Here is a 15,669-nt window from a genome sequence, read left to right as displayed (position 1 = left end):
AGCGTCATGACGTCACACAACCCAGCATAACATCTCTAACACCTACTCTCCTATGGGGTCGAGAGCTACTACCCAAATTCACCGAGCGCAGATACAATTGACTCAGGCTACTGTGGATGTTTTTCGCATCCCATGCACTCCTACAGCCCAGGCAGCCTCAAATCGGCATCAAATTTCATTTGTTTAAGTTCCGCTGTCTATGGCGGGTGGTTCAAATCCTCAAAAATAAATTGAGGTGAAACCTGAAAATAGTTTATTAAAAAAAAAAATGACTAAGGCAAAGCAAAACTATCAAACAAGTATTTTTATTTTATTACATTGTTTTATTTATCAAATTTTAAACTCAGCACGTTTATTTTCAGATTCAAGGTTTTTTTTTTCTCAAAGTACGAGTTTTGTTTTTTCAAGTACAAAACGTTTGACCTCAATCTACCTCCTTAAAATTCGCCCCTCAGTCATAATTTGAACAACTTTCTGTTGAGTTTTTATTCAGTTGACCACCGCTAGTGAGCTTTCCTCTCAACTCTGAAAGTCATCGTGAGGACTCCATCGATGCCTGCCCGTAGCTCGTCGTGCTCCTGAACGGCCGACACCCCTTTAGGGGTCCCGGTGAGGATCAGGTCGCCCTCATCCAGGGTGATGAAGTCGCTGATGTAGCTGACGAGGTAGGGGATGGAGAAGATCATGTGGGAGGTGCAGCCACTCTGCCTCAGCTGCTCATTGACTTTCAACCACAGATTGACGTTGCCCGGCTCGGGGATGCGTTCCTTGGGGATGAATTCGCTCACCGGGCAAGAGGTGTCGAAAGCCTTGGCCAGCGTCCAGGGAAGACCTTTGGACTTGCACTCGTCCTGCACGTCCCGGGCCGTCATGTCCAAGCACAGCGCGTAGCCGGCTACGTGGTCCATAGCGGTAGACTGTGGGATGGCCGCGCCCCCCTTGCCGATCACAACACCGAGCTCCACCTCGTGGTGCAGGTTGCTGGAGTAGAAGGGCACTAGGATAGGGGAGCCCTCCCGGACGTAGGCGGAAGGCGGCTTCAAGAACAGCACCGGTTCCGTGGGGACGGCGTTTTTCAGCTCTTTGGCGTGCTCCGCGTAGTTTCTGCCCACGCAAATGATCTTCCTTCCCCATTCCCAAAATCGGGATATATTTCCTGCCGACATTGTTGGAAAAACTGGAAAAATGTCAAATGCCGCAGTTTTCGAACAGTGTGCACGAGTTTAAGTTACCTTTGACCGACACCCTATGCAACTGTGAACGTTAAGCTACGGCGAGTCGTAAGGGACAGATTGTAAGTAATTTGTATATAAAAAAATTGTATAGTGCTGCCTTTGTTTTATTTAACAAAAAAATGAAGCAAAACACACAATCGTATACGTAAGAAATACACATTGAGTGTTTTTATTGCTTGCATAAATCGCAACACACACTGCTGACCGCTCTCCCGAATGTGATTGGTCGAGTAAGTAAGCGAATGGCGACGATACGGAAATGAACTAAAACCTAACGTTTTCTGTTGTGATGTCGTGATAACTATATTATGTCTTTAAATGACAACCACACAAATGTTATGGTGGATTTTGTTGTTTAAATGAATAAAAAAATAAAAAGCGTTTGACACGTTCCCCCATCCACTCCCCCGAATTTGATTGGTAGAGTCTGCGAGGTGAGTGGCGACGAAACCGGAACTGAACCGCAACCAAACTTTTTGCTCACCGCTAACTGATAGGTTTTCTGCATTTTGGAATGTTACTGAAATCACTCGTAGGGAGTGCCTGCACTCTAGTAGGAGCGGCCACAGCTTTAAAACTTGGTAAAGTTGTCGCACTCGGCAGTTTTGTGGTGCTTATCGTCTTAAATTGTCGTTGCATTACGACACATTTTTTCGTTTTATGACACATGGTGAAGACGAGTTCTTACATGAACACAGCTGGTCTCCAGTCAGTTACTGTCTCTTACACACACATACACACACACAATTATCGTCTTCACATTGTTGTTGAAGATGAGGTATCAAATAGGTGCAGAAAACAGCGTGCTTCACGTGGACACACGTCATTTAAGGTTAACCTAGTGTCAATGATTGACTCGTGCGTTGTCCCGATTCCGAAGCACCTGTGGAAGTCAAGGCCCAAGCAGCGGCTCTCCTGCACGACACCGTGAAAAATACGTCAGTGGTGGAGCAAGCCAACATGAAGATTGAACTTCTGCCAGCTCTCACTGACAACTACATGTACCTGCTCATCGACACGGACACCAAAGAAGCAGCAATCGTTGACCCCGTGGAACCTGTGAAGGTCTGTCATAATTTGTAGTTGAGTTGAGTTTAAACTTTGCTCAGGGTCAGTGAGGCCTTCTCCGATCACCTTCAGTCACAGGGAGAATATATGTATTATTTTTTTGAATGAAGCATACTTGAATACAAGTTGTGTTCTAAACACCAGAGATGGGGACTCGAGTCACTGTGACTTGGACTCGAGTCGACTCGAGTCACTGTTTTGATGACTTGTGACTTGACTTGACAAAAAAAGAAAAAACTTGAGACTCGACTTGGAAGTTAAAGACTCGGGACTTGACTTGAGGTACGATGACTTGAATGACTTCAGTGTTATTTAGTTTAGGTTTTCAGTTTGAATATAAAATTAATAATACATTAAAAAAAATATCGATAACATGGTAGGAGCGCAGGCTGAGAATGGCGTTGTCATGATTGGATCACTACCCTGTCAATCAATCAGTCATGCCCTGTCTACCTACCCAACGTGTTTATTGGAGAATCACGCCCCTTTATATCAGACATTCGCAAACATGTCAGCGGGAGCGGTACCGCGAGTCATCACCTTCAGCTATCGCAATTACTTTTATGACGGCAAAAGACGGGCAGCACAGTGCGAGATATGCATCAAAAACATTTCTGACAATGTTGAAAACTGAAGTTTATAGAGCTCTGGTGTCTCCAGAAGTTAGATGAAACATAAATCGTTTCTAATGCTCTTTGTGTTTCTTCTTTCAGATTTTTTTCAGATTTTTTTTTCATATTTGCAACTCAAATGTGTCAGACACTGTCGGCAGACGTTCATTTGTTTAAATTGAGCTGTCAATAAATCATTGTATGAGGTAATTTCTTTTTTGTTTGATTCCATGGTGTATTTTGCTGAATATCAGTAATTACAGTGCAAATCCAAATTATTGTCATATTTTTTAAACAGGTTAGACACATTGGACAATGATGGTTACTTAAAGTTACTGATATCTTGTCTTTTCACTACTAAGATCAGATTCTGCGGGTAAAATTGCAATAATAAGGTGACTTGACTTGGACTTGACTTGGCCCATTTAAGGACTTGACTTGGACTTGACTTGACTTGACTTGCCCAAGAAAGAAATGACTTGGGACTTACTTCAGACTTGAAGGTTAAGACTTGAGACTTGCACATGTGTGACTTGGTCCCATCTCTGCTATACACACAGTGTTTAATCCGAATATCCGAGCTGTCTGAACAACAAAAACCACCGTCGTAATATATGCTCAGCCTCGTTTCTTGAATTGGTCTAGTTCAGGCCAGTTTCCCCAAAACTCTCCGTATACGTGTTATATAAAATTGACCTTTGCTGTTTTTAATTGCAGGTTGTGGAGGCAGTTAGAAAACATGGCGTAAGGCTCACAACAGTATTGACCACCCATCACCACTGGTAAGCCGCATAGCAAACACACTGGAGGGAAATGCCCTTGTGCTATAAAAAATTGGACTTGAGGAACACTTGACATTCATTATTCAACATTATTCATTTCTGAATTTGAGCACCATTGTTTTCAGGGATCACGCTAGTGGCAATGAGAAGATGGTAAACCTCATGCCCGGCCTGAAAGTCTACGGAGGAGACAAACGCGTCGATGCCATAACAAAGAAAGTCTCTCACGCCAACAGTTTCAAAGTACGAACATCAACCCGAGCAGCACAGAATATCTCCATCTCTGATGTCATCTCTGTTCTCAGGTTGGCTCGCTTAACGTCAAATGTCTGTTCACGCCGTGCCACACCACCGGCCATATCTGCTACTATGTCACCAAAGATGACAGCTCCGAGCCCCCCGCTGTCTTCACAGGTACAACATCCCGTTAGCCTGCTTCGCTGCTACTTCCATCATCGGTCTTACTTGAGCAATCGCAGCAGCCTGCCATGTTAACGGTGATTTTTGTTTGTTTGTTTGTTTGTTTGTTTGTTTGTTTGTTTGTTTGTTTGTTTTTCCCCACATGCAGGGGACACACTATTTGTTTCAGGCTGTGGGAAATTCTTTGAGGGGACCGCGGAGCAAATGTACAAAGCCTTGATTGAAATTCTGGGACGCCTGCCTTCTGAAACGGTGCCTCTCAAACACTCATAGCTTAATGAAGGATTGTAGCGCCCAAATGTTCAAGTCGCAAACCTAACGTCATCAGACATTGCAAAATGTCATGAAACGAGCATTGTCGTCATTAGAAACCTTCAAGTGCTACTTGGCATGGCCGTAACACATAAATAGAGCATGCACACAAATATTTGTCTTTCTTTCAGCGAGTCTACTGTGGTCACGAGTACACTGTCGGCAACCTGAAGTTTGCACGCCACGTCGAGCCAGACAACGAGGTCATTCAGAAGAAGTTGGCATGGGCAAAGGTATTTATTTGTCTGTCGCGTACAAGCAATCATCGCTTCAGTCACATGATCACCGAATTTGTGACGAAAGTTGTGCTTGTTTCCTCAGGAGAAATGCAGCAATGGTGAGCCTACCATCCCATCCACTTTGGCTGATGAATTCACCTTTAACCCATTCATGAGAGTCAAGTATGTCCACCGCACCGAGTCTTTGATGATTTCATCCACAGCAAAGAGAGCGGTCGGAAATGCCGTCAGCATTTTTCTTCCCCGCTCAATACAGAGAGAAATCCGTACAAGATCACGTCAAACAGACCGATCCCATCGAAGCCATGAGGAGCCTCCGTAAAGAGAAGGACGCCTTCCGAGTGCCCAAGGAGTGATGTTGCCCGCTGTCACTCAAACCACTAATAGGACTGCAATATGTCCGCATTACCGAAACTGTCTGCGAGTCACATGATGCAACATTCGTTCTTCATCAATGCTCACGCTGAGCCCCAGTTTGTCTTCAAAACGAGAATTGCTATTGCGCCGACACATTATCAGTAGGGTAAAACTAACCTGTCTCACGACGGTCTAAGCCCAGCTCACGTTCCCGAGTTGTTAAGCGGCTGCCAGGGGGGTAAAATGTGGCCATTGAACAACTGCTTTAAATAAGAACAAATAGTTTCAGTCTTTTTAGGTACGTTCTGTAAATATGTAGTATGTTCAAAAACAAATTCAGCTGTTGAAACCACATTTTATTTCCAAGATGGGATGTTTCTACTTAGCGTTCAATCGATAATTAATGGGAAGTTGTTCATCTGATTACGCATGATTTGAACAGTTCATGCTCAATTCATTGTGTAGATACGAAATGTTAGATGGGCTGAACATTTGTTTCAGTACGAAAGTATAAGTATTTACATTGTAAATTTGTAATTATCTAATTGTATCAGGGAGCATGAGGCTAATTGTACACTGTTGGGTCCTTCGTGTATCTTAACAACAAAATTATCTGCTAAACTAATTTATATGTATGTGTTAATCTGGTGGAGAACGCGTTCATTTGCTTTACTTATGTACTGCGTCATCACAATAATCTCGCGAGAACTTGGGCTAAGAGGAATCGTCTTAATAAAAACAACCTGTGTACATGTTTTTGTCATTAAATTAATTTAGGTCACATTGCCTTGCCCATGCCTTTTAAGGCACTAACTTGGATTTGTTGGCATAAGGCCGTAGCGAGAAGTGAAAACACCGGCGCGTCTAACTCGAGTTCATATTTTCTGCTTCCGCGGCGAAAATACCACCATGTGTGGCGTATGGTTTTAGCAACACAGTAAACGCGTCCTCGGGAATCTCCACGTTGAGGGTAAATGTTATCTCCAGCTTGGTGAATTTGGTCATTGGCTTTAGTTGTGGACCCTGCTCATCCTCACAGGTAAGAAATACTTAAGCTTTCATTGCTGGGCTTGGGGGAATCCTTTTAGGAAAATGTCTTTTCTCTCCACAAATCACAGCCAGGTAAGTACGATGTGTCCACCACAGAAATACAAGACGTTTTTTCTTTGCACATATGGACACAATATGCCTTTTGTAAAAACAAATTTTTATTTGCTTAAAATATATTCGTGTAATTATTGAAATGCTCCCGAATCATGCTCGCGAGTCGCCGAGGCTAACGTTGCCCGCTCCCCGAAATATATATGCATTTTATTTATTTTTATATATATATATATATATATATATATATATATATATAAAATCTCAACGATTCACAAAAATGATACTTTCGACGGAAAAAAATTCGGAAATCCGCGGAAAATTCTCATCCTGCACAGGTAAGTACGATGTGTCCACCACAGAAATACAAGACATTTTTCTTTGCACATATTCGTGCAATTATTAAATGAAAATGCTCCCGAATCCTGTTCCAATATACATAACTAAATTACTATTTTTTTCCACTGAAACGGACACAAATGCAGCGGTCGCATGTAATTGGACAGCATCACCATTTCATGGTGAGCCCATTGGTAATCTTCTCCACGGCGTGGTAGTTGGTGTGCAGCAGCTCTCTGGCGCGCTCCTCGCCGATGCTGCCGAGCCACGACTGGTAGAGTTCGGCCACGCAGACGTCATCTTTCGGCGCTCTGGTTGCTTCTGCTTTGTAGAGTGCCTCCACCTGCTGGAGGAACTCCTTTGGGTTCTGACCAGGGCCTGGTTTCAGCTGCCCACCGCCATTAAGACAACCTGAAGATTCACAAAACACGAAGGACCTTAAAGTAATATTACAATAAACATAATATACTATATAGAGTATACTAAACATTAAGTCAAAATGAGGCATGTATAAGATAGCTCGTCAACTCACAATGGTAAAGATTGAATATGTCATTTATACTATACTATGGCACTGTAATACTTTGCACTTTTATATACAGAATGATAGGGTCATGTTGAAGTAATTGTGGATTTTTGAGACTTTGGCCAACCTGAGGGACAGGCCATGACCTCCACAAAGTGGTACGGCGACTTCCCCCTCTTGAGTTTCTGCACCAAGTTCAGGATGTTGCGGAAGCCATACGTGGACGCAAAACTCAGCACCACCGCGCCGTCCTTCTCCAGCGTCACCTCTTGGAAGTCCTTATTCCTGCGGTGGCAGCACCGGCCATGAGCCGCCATCACCTTATACGAGCGCAAAGCATTCGAGGGCTCACCTGAGGGTCTTGTAGGTGAGTTCCTTGACCTCCTCTCCAAAAATCTGCTTGGCCGCGTAACTGAAGACATGATGGAGGTAACCGCCCGAGCCGCTGCCGGCGTGGCTGAGGAACTCGCCGTCTTCCATGTTGCTGAAACTGGACGGAGAATCACATCAATAGCATGAAAAGTCAACCTGCCGCCAAAAGCGCTCAAACTCACAGCATGTCAAGAGGTGCAGCTTGCATCTCGTTAAGAGTCACCTTTTCCTCTTCCAGCATTTTCTGAACTTCTCCTAACAAGGAAAAGAGAGACATGGTGTTCCAAGAGACGTACGATGATGGAAGTGGAGACCGTACCGGATGTGATGACGCAGTCCACTTCTCTGCTCTCAGCTTCGCTCTGGTAGAAGTCTGGCCTAGAGGCCTCTAGTTTCTTATCGAAGCAGGGCATCACCGCCACGTGGTAGATTTGCTGTGGGCTCAGGCCCTGATAACACACATGACATACAGCTTCATACAGTATAGGTTACATATTGCCCACGTCAAACCATCGCTTTGCAAAGAAAAAGAAAGAAAACGTGTTTGTGGAGCTGATACTTTAGGTTAGTCAATAATTTGTAAAAATAGCAGAGCCGTGTTGAGCAACTGGCTATAGACTTGAATGGATCGTAGAATAATAAAAATATTTATACTATTTTTACAAAGTCCCAAAATTGTCGTATTTTGTTGGGGGGGGCAAAGGTGCTTTCTCCTTTTCAAAGTACCGTATTGGCCCGAATATAAGGCGACCCTGATTATAAGACGACCCCCTCTTTTTCAAGACTCAAGTTTGAAAAAAGACTTTTTGAACACCATATTTAATTTTTATACAGAAAATAATTACAGTATATCTGAAACAAATGATTATAACAATATATTCAAGAGAAAAAGCATGTTATTTTGCCTTATTCAAATCATGCAAAAACTGTCCATCACATCTTAATATCTGAACATTTAAATATGTAAACTAAAGTGCAATCACATTTGTAACTGAATGGTTTCTGGTTTTTGAAATGTAAATAAACCTACTGTTTCTCTGTTTTCTGTTATGTCTTCTCTTATTTTCTTCTCTTTTCTTTCTTACCGCTATTTTTTATTTTTCTTCTTCGTGCTACCGCTATTTTCATTTTTATTCTTCGTGACAGGGGTTCGCTTTGGCCTGGGGAGTTAAGATCAGCATTCGCTTTAAAGATATCTGGCGCCTTCTACTGTTGTGAATGGGTAATAATGCCTAGACCCCGAATGTAAGATGACCCCCACTTTTTCAGTCTTATTTCAATGCAAAAAACAGTTTTATATTTGGGCCAATACGGTATGTGTCTTATACCTGTTGCTGTGCAAAATAGCCTTTAACCAGAGAGCCCATCATGGCCTGAGGGGAGCGGGTGGTGCTGATGTAAGGAAGAATAAACTCTCCGTGCGTCTTCTCCGCATAGCAGATCCAACCTAAGCACACATGAAAAAAAACAATAAAAATCCAGCACAAGTCAGTCTTCATTCTTCAGCAGTTCAGACTACACACTTCAGGAGACTTGCATGGAATCGGAATGTCAACAGGAGAGGTGTGAGATCTCTGATGAGCTTGTAGTTTGCTTTTGCAGTGTACCTGGACATGCTGACGTCAGCATGGGCAAAGAACGTCTGTCTTGCTCCTTCCTTTGGAAACGCTCCACAAACTCTCTCTGGCTCTCCAGCAGGCTGAAAGTGCGGCTGAAGCTTGTGTCAAACACGTGATGGACGCCTGCAAAAGCAGCATTGGGAAAAGCTCCAAATGAATTGGTCGAAAATGTCAAAGATGAGTAAATATTTAAATATTACAGTTTAGGTTTTTCACTCAGTCCTCCTGATAATGGTTGGAAGAAGATAAGACCTTTCTGACCGTGACGTATTCCTTACCGAGGCCTTTGAAGAAAGAGGTGAGCCTCCTCCCCACCTGGCTGCTGCTGAGCCCGTAGAAGGCGGCAAGGGACGCTCGGGACTGAGGTGACACTGACACCACCACCACTTTCTTCTCTGTCTCGCTCACCTGTGGTAGAATGATTATCTTTGTTATGGGACAGATTGACGACCTTTCATTTGATTTTACATTGCGTTTGGCCATGAAACAAATCCAACTCATCAGGGCAACACCACCAGCACCACTATTGACCTTGTTGTTGCGCAGCACTTTGAAGAGCTCCTCGTGGCTCTGTTGCGTGATGAGGACACTCTCGGCCGATGTGATGCATCCGCTACAAGCCAAGCAGTCGTTCAGTGTGATCTTTGCTTTCTCAAGCTTCTGCTTCTGCCCAGCCTGTAAACAAGCAAGCCAATTGTGAGAAAAACGTAAGGGGAAAAGACTGAATGATTATTCAATACTCACTTGATTGATTTGGACATAACTGCCATCATCTTCTATCTGGATTTTGGCAACAGACCTGCCCTGTTTCTTCTCAATTTTAACAGGTTTGACACATTCCTACAAAACAGCAACACAAGAGTTAATTGTCAATAATCGACACAAGAAGACCAAAGCGGAGATTCAAAAAAAAAAAAAAAATCCGATGGTTTACCATGAAATTGTTTTATAGCTTGCTGACAGTCACCACTTGGCTTAAAATGCGACATTTGCTATTTACTGCGTCATTGTGTTACGTTTTGAAAGACATAACATCGATGAAGCCTTTTCTTTGCTACTGCAGCACCGTATAGCTAAACAAAATCATGCGTGAAAAAAAATTCCGATGGTTTACCATAAAATTGTTATATTGCTTGCTGACAGTCACTACTTAGCGTAAAATTAGGCATTTGCTATTTACATGCGTCATTGTGTTACGTTATGAATGACATAACATCGACGAAGCATTTTCTCTGCTACTGCAGCACCGTATAGCTAAACAAAATAATGCGTGAAAACACGTAAAATGTATATTTCAACACCTGAGACGGCGTGATAAAATCGTCTAGATCAGTCAGCTGCAGCACACCACTAAAAACAGTAGCCATATCTGCTGCCGTATAGGGATTCGTTGTTTACTTTGATGTCGTAAACAACTTTGAACGATTAGTTTTCCGGCCGGTACAACAAGCTGCATACCAGCTTACTGTTATTTGTGCACTCGGTAAAATTTTGTAGGTGAATGAAAACAGTAGTAAGCACTAAAAAAAAAAAAAAAATACAACCATCTAAATACGACCAAGTCGGTGTCTCTTTTGCTAGGGACACGTACATGCGCAGAGCGCGTCGTTATGACGACGGAGTCGTAAATCCGCCATGTTTGCCACCCCGCGGCCGTGTTGCGACACAGACGGAGACCTCGAACGACATGAATGTCGAAAATAATCTTACGGCACACAAACACGCGAAGGACGGCAGCGAGACCATCACCATAAAAACCAATCTCGGAGACGAAGGTTAGTTTCCTATTTTTTAAACATGCCTTATACTTTGTGCTTTGGTGTTTGGGCCTAGCAAGAATTCCCTCAAATGTCGACATTGTTAGCAGCTAGTTAGCTAGTAGCAATGAGTCGTTAGCGACACGCTGTTAAACGGTTTCTGTTGAGCACATGAACATTCGCACAAGTTACTGTTTAAATGATAAATAATCTAATCTTGTTTGGTCGTTTTACCAGATGAGGACGTGCACAAATGTGGGCGCTGTCAGAACGAGTTTTCCACCTTGGAGGCTTTTATACAACACAAGCTGCATCACAGTTGCAGACGTGAGCCTAAAAGTCAAGTTGAAGAGCAAACGGTAAGGCCAGCAATTGTTGTGGCTCAATTACCAGAGGCAAACTCCTTCTGTCCTTTGTACATACTTTACCGGTAAAGATGAATGATTCCACCTTTGAGAAGTAACATGATGGTTTCAACAGGTTGAGACTATAAATAAAGACACGCACGTGGTGCAAGAAGCTGCTAGTGAGCCAGAGAGCACAAGCCCTAATGACAGTAAGCAAAACCACTCTTTGCACACTTTTGTACATATACAAAAGTTTACATATAATCCATGTAAAAAAGTTACAATAATGCTTATTTTCAGAGAAATGGTAATACTCAGTTTTAATTATTGTAATGTAGTTGTAGTTTGCAGCGGTGAGTAACTCCCATGTGTTTCTGATGATTTTTCTTTCCCTATGGCTGTCTTGTCTGTAAGTTGACCCACTTACGTTGGTTCTGCAAACAGGCGCAAGCACTGCCGCGCTGGGACGAGGATGCAGGAAGAAAATCACCTCTTTGAAGTTATCCCAGGGGTCCGAGACGCCTAAAGACTCCGACATTGTCGAGGGCGATAAGCCCGTTTTCAAAGTCAATGGAGACGGCCGCTACAGTTGCCACCTCTGTGACAAGACCTTTAAAACGGTGCGGCAAAAATAAGACTCTTATTACACGGGCGGTACCAAGCATGGGCAGCGATTGAGACTCAAACTTTTTGTTGGGGTTCACAGATCAACATCTTGAAAACTCATATGAAGACTCATAGCGATCAGAAGAACTTTGCGTGCGAACTATGCGGCAACTCCTTCCGCACTAAAGGGTCTTTGATTCGTCACAACCGCCGTCACTCTGGTATGCTCCAGACTTAAAAGCGTTCTTTGTCTAAAACAAAACAAAAACAAAAAATGATGCCTGACCGAGTGTTTTGGTCCAGATGAGCGGCCGTACCACTGCGTGCTGTGTGGCCAGTCCTTCAGAGAGTCGGGAGCCCTCACCAGACACCTCAAGTCCCTCACACCCTGCACTGAGAAGATCCGCTTTGTTCAGTGCAAGGAGATTCTGGTGAGCAAGGATGGAAGGAAGAAAGGTATTCACACTAGAAAAAAAGAAAAATCCCTGCCTCCCGCAATGCCTGCACTCTGTCATTAGCATAGAGTGTGAATTATGTAACAAATGCAACTGGCAAGTCAAGGTGCCACTGTATGCAGTTGAAAGATGCGTTTGGCCTGGCATGTATCCAGAACTTGATACTGACACCCTGACGGAGACTGCCCAGCAGCAGCAGGAGGTGGTGGTGGTGGAGGAGCAGCCGGCAGAGGAGCAGGTGATAGAGGCACAAACGGCCGTGGTCAGTTTGGTGGAAGCGGTCTCTCAAGAGGTCATCCACCAGGTTCACTTTACCATGGAGGTGGATGGCACAACGCAGGAGCAGCAGGCGAGTGACACCGACACTCACCGCTCACAACATTAGGAACGCCCATGAACTCTGCCTCTCGCCGTAGGTGATGGTGAATCAGTCTCAGGCAGAAGCTCTTGCCGCCGCCGCTGCAGCGGGTGATAACCTCATCTGCCAGGCCATCCTCAACTCCGGCATTGCTCTGAAGACGGAAGAGGAGCGAGTGCCGCAGGCCGCGCACGAACTGGATAAAATGGTCATTGAGTGTCCCGTCACAGATGGTGCTGACATCCAAGTTAAAGAGGAGTTGGTAGAAGTGGCGGCACGGGTAAGTGGCTAAAGTGGACTGTTTTTCTTCTTTGGCTATGAAATTGATGACCAAGTTAGGCTTTCAGACATTTGTAGGCAAACCTTTCCACACTAAGCTTATTTTCTTTTTCCAGGAGGTGGGTCAGACAGTCTCCAAATTGTACACATGTCCACACTGTGATCGCTCTTTTAAGGGGCTGAACTACTTCCGCTTCCATGTCAAAGGCCATTTGGGTACGTTTCAATTTGACAATATACTTCAGAAACACAATTGAGAGGGGGGGGGGTGGGGGGTAATGAAAACATCATGCTTTTGTTTCATGTTGATGGCTTTGCATACTTTGGATTTGTAAACTCTTCTCCCTCCCACCTGTAAATTGCTTCGTACTTGTCATGCACGTTTTTTTGCAAATTAATGTGTAATGTCACATTTGCAGGTTACAAGCCCTTCAAGTGCACCCTCTGCCAAAGGGACTTCCTGAGTGGGTACTTGCTGAAGAAGCACATGGAAGTCCACGTCACCGAGAGGCGCTACAAGTGCGGCGAGTGCGGCAAGCTGTACAAAACGGTCGGACACGTACGGGAGCACATGAGAGCCCACTCGGACGAGCGACCCTACCACTGCGCCAGATGCAAGAAAGCCTACAAGACCAAGGTGAGCCTTCCACCACAATGATTAATCACGCAGCACCCTTCAACTCTTCATTTTCACTTCCAGACGGTGTGCAAAAGTGGGCGTACACATTAGTAATGTTTAGAGATCGTCAAGTATCGATACCAGATATCAGTATTGGGCTGAAACTGGCTCTATTTCAATGTATCGAGTACTTGCGAGGGCGGCCAATACCAAGGTGCCTTCTTGTGGGCACAAGTTCCTTTATCTGTATGTGTCGGCCTGGTTTAGAACGCGCTGCAGGTGCATCAACGGACCCACGGCGAGGAGAAACCATACGTGTGTCAGTTCTGCTTCCGAGGCTTCCGAGAGAAAGGCTCCTTGGTGCGACACACTCGCCACCACACCGGCGAAAAGCCTTTCAAGTGCCCCAAGTGCGGTCGGGGCTTCGCCGAACACGGCACTCTCAATCGCCACATCCGCGCCAAAGGTCTGCTCAAGAAGCAAATTTTGTGTCAACGGGGCCTGATCATCCAGATGGTGTGATATCCACTAGGGGGCTGTAACAAGGACGAGTCCAGCAAGCAGCAGCAGCAGGTGGTGGAGGAGGTGGTGGTCACAGAGGAGCAGCTCTCCGGCGACAACGTGGCTACTGCGGCTATAATCACTGAAGATCCTCACGCGCTGCTGGTGGAGTTCTCCTCCATGGTAGCTGACACGCAGGAGTACATCATCAAGGTGAGACGTGCACTTTTGTTTGTGTTTTTTTTTTTTTTTCATTCATTTGGGAAGGTACTCACAAGTACCAGTCAAAATCTGAGCAATAAAAAAACACATACAAATAGTTTACTCTTAATGGTGACTTAAATCAGCGGGGTTTACTGAACATTAAATCTAGCATTTGAGAATTGTATTTATTGCCACATGCTATTTTGGTCATGCTCTTCCCTTATATCGCTCAGACTCAGACAGACGACGAGGAAGTGCACGAAAACGGCGTTACGCTCATTCAGGACAGTCAAAATGAGGTCAGTGCCAGCAGCTCATCATTCTTTGAACTACTTGACCGTACGTATTTTTGGCTGTGTTTGGAATCCGCAGGATAGTGGCCTCCAAGTCTTTTCATATTCTGTCGAAACAACATGGACACCAATTTTAATTTAACTATTTAAAAAAAAAAAAAAGTTAGTCATAAGCTAAATCGATGAAGCTTCATTTTTAAAGATTTATTCATGATCTGAGTTGAGTTTGCTACCATCGTACAAAGCTTGTATCCCAAATGGAGGCGAGGTCACTCGCCCCTCAAGGCAGATAATCAGAAATAGGGAATGGCCACGTGATTCCCAACGCAGTTGTAGGCATGCGAAAGTTATTCCAGCTGCCCGTCTCATGACCCCGTAACCCGGTTCCCGCTGCTCGCACCAGATGGGCAACCACATTGTGAAAGTGGTGCAGCAGATCGTCAGCCAGGCGCACGGCACCGGCGGCACGGGCAGTCACCAGATCATCCTGCGCAACATGAGCGGGAGTGAGGAGGGCGCGTCCATCCTGGACTGTGGCGACACCATCACCATCGCCACCCCTGACAGCCTGACGGAGCAGGTGGCCATGACGCTGGCCTCAGCCATCGGCGACGGCACACTGCTGGCCCGAGCTGTGGAGACCGCGCGGGGGACGGTCGCGATGGTGACCGCAGAGGAGACGGCGCAGGGGCAAATCCAGCTGATGGAGCAGCAGCAGCCCGAGGAGGCCTATGTGATCACCGCGCCACAAGAGGTGGAGATTCAAACCGTCGTTGTGTGATTGGGGACGCGCCACATCGGAGCCACTGCGCCTACAACTGAGGTCCAAGCTCTTCGAACAACAAAGCACAGAAGTTGTCACTTAATTTATGCTCGGAATGGATTCCTTTTTAATGCAAAAGACACTGAAGAAGACATCTTGAAAATTGGTGCAAACAGAATTCATGTTTTTGAAGTCCTCAACCTCTTTTGTCAACCAAGCAGCTCTCGATTCTTGCTGAATGCGAGAGATAAGATTTGTCGCCTTTCGTACCTTCACCCAGCATGTTAGTTTTTTGGGGCAGTCCTGATGGTTTGATTATTATTTTTTTTTTTTTTTTGCAGGCCCACTTTTATCTCATTAGTCAACATGAAATAAAACCTATTTTTGTAAAAAAAAAAAACTATGGCAATGTTTCTCCGACAGTTTACACCAAGTACCACCCAAACCAACGTAAGCGCCACCAGAAATGATCTGCAAGAATGTGAATGTGTGCTGACAGAGGGAGC

The 15,669-nt window shown here is 44.7% G+C and overlaps 4 protein-coding genes across 6 annotated transcripts; 2 read left to right on the top strand and 2 right to left on the bottom strand.

Moving 5' to 3' along the window:
* Window positions 1–289: 289 nt before the first annotated feature.
* fahd1 (fumarylacetoacetate hydrolase domain containing 1) lies at window positions 290–1,166 on the bottom strand. The gene has a single exon (XM_049744637.1). It carries the CDS (start codon window positions 1,164–1,166, stop codon window positions 504–506), a length of 663 nt encoding a protein of 220 aa, XP_049600594.1. The 3' UTR covers window positions 290–503.
* Window positions 1,149–5,776, top strand: hagh (hydroxyacylglutathione hydrolase). 2 transcript variants are annotated; one of them, XM_049744633.1, is made up of 9 exons: window positions 1,149–1,294; window positions 2,116–2,300; window positions 3,632–3,696; window positions 3,822–3,939; window positions 4,002–4,110; window positions 4,265–4,368; window positions 4,560–4,661; window positions 4,750–4,829; window positions 4,924–5,776. In XM_049744633.1, the coding sequence occupies exons 2-9, from the start codon at window positions 2,196–2,198 to the stop codon at window positions 5,021–5,023; spliced, it is 783 nt and encodes a 260-aa protein (XP_049600590.1). In that variant the 5' UTR covers window positions 1,149–1,294; window positions 2,116–2,195; the 3' UTR covers window positions 5,024–5,776. The 2 variants fall into 2 exon arrangements, with proteins under 2 accessions (XP_049600590.1, XP_049600589.1); XM_049744632.2 differs by lacking the exon at window positions 1,149–1,294 and adding an exon at window positions 1,651–1,816.
* A 557-nt stretch (window positions 5,777–6,333) lies between these two features.
* On the bottom strand, window positions 6,334–10,431 carry narfl (nuclear prelamin A recognition factor-like). 2 transcript variants are annotated; one of them, XM_049744616.2, is made up of 11 exons: window positions 10,283–10,431; window positions 9,726–9,821; window positions 9,513–9,656; window positions 9,260–9,389; window positions 8,970–9,104; window positions 8,691–8,809; window positions 7,682–7,811; window positions 7,545–7,617; window positions 7,343–7,480; window positions 7,118–7,275; window positions 6,334–6,875 (listed from the first exon to the last, which is right to left on the bottom strand). In XM_049744616.2, the coding sequence occupies exons 1-11, from the start codon at window positions 10,346–10,348 to the stop codon at window positions 6,634–6,636; spliced, it is 1,431 nt and encodes a 476-aa protein (XP_049600573.1). In that variant the 5' UTR covers window positions 10,349–10,431; the 3' UTR covers window positions 6,334–6,633. The 2 variants fall into 2 exon arrangements, with proteins under 2 accessions (XP_049600573.1, XP_049600574.1); XM_049744617.2 differs by lacking the exon at window positions 10,283–10,431 and adding an exon at window positions 9,916–10,231.
* A 157-nt stretch (window positions 10,432–10,588) lies between these two features.
* Window positions 10,589–15,522, top strand: e4f1 (E4F transcription factor 1). Its single transcript, XM_049744606.2, has 14 exons — window positions 10,589–10,756; window positions 10,976–11,097; window positions 11,219–11,294; window positions 11,530–11,705; window positions 11,792–11,912; window positions 11,995–12,147; window positions 12,302–12,495; window positions 12,563–12,784; window positions 12,900–12,999; window positions 13,203–13,420; window positions 13,670–13,868; window positions 13,935–14,116; window positions 14,341–14,406; window positions 14,804–15,522. The coding sequence occupies exons 1-14, from the start codon at window positions 10,669–10,671 to the stop codon at window positions 15,179–15,181; spliced, it is 2,295 nt and encodes a 764-aa protein (XP_049600563.1). The 5' UTR covers window positions 10,589–10,668; the 3' UTR covers window positions 15,182–15,522.
* The last annotated feature ends 147 nt before the right edge of the window (window positions 15,523–15,669 follow it).

The sequence above is a fragment of the Syngnathus scovelli genome, chromosome 16 (assembly GCF_024217435.2).
Source record: "Syngnathus scovelli strain Florida chromosome 16, RoL_Ssco_1.2, whole genome shotgun sequence".
Classification (NCBI taxonomy): domain Eukaryota; kingdom Metazoa; phylum Chordata; class Actinopteri; order Syngnathiformes; family Syngnathidae; genus Syngnathus; species Syngnathus scovelli.
Note: the sequence above shows the minus strand (reverse complement) of the source record. Positions and strands in the feature narration are given on the sequence as shown.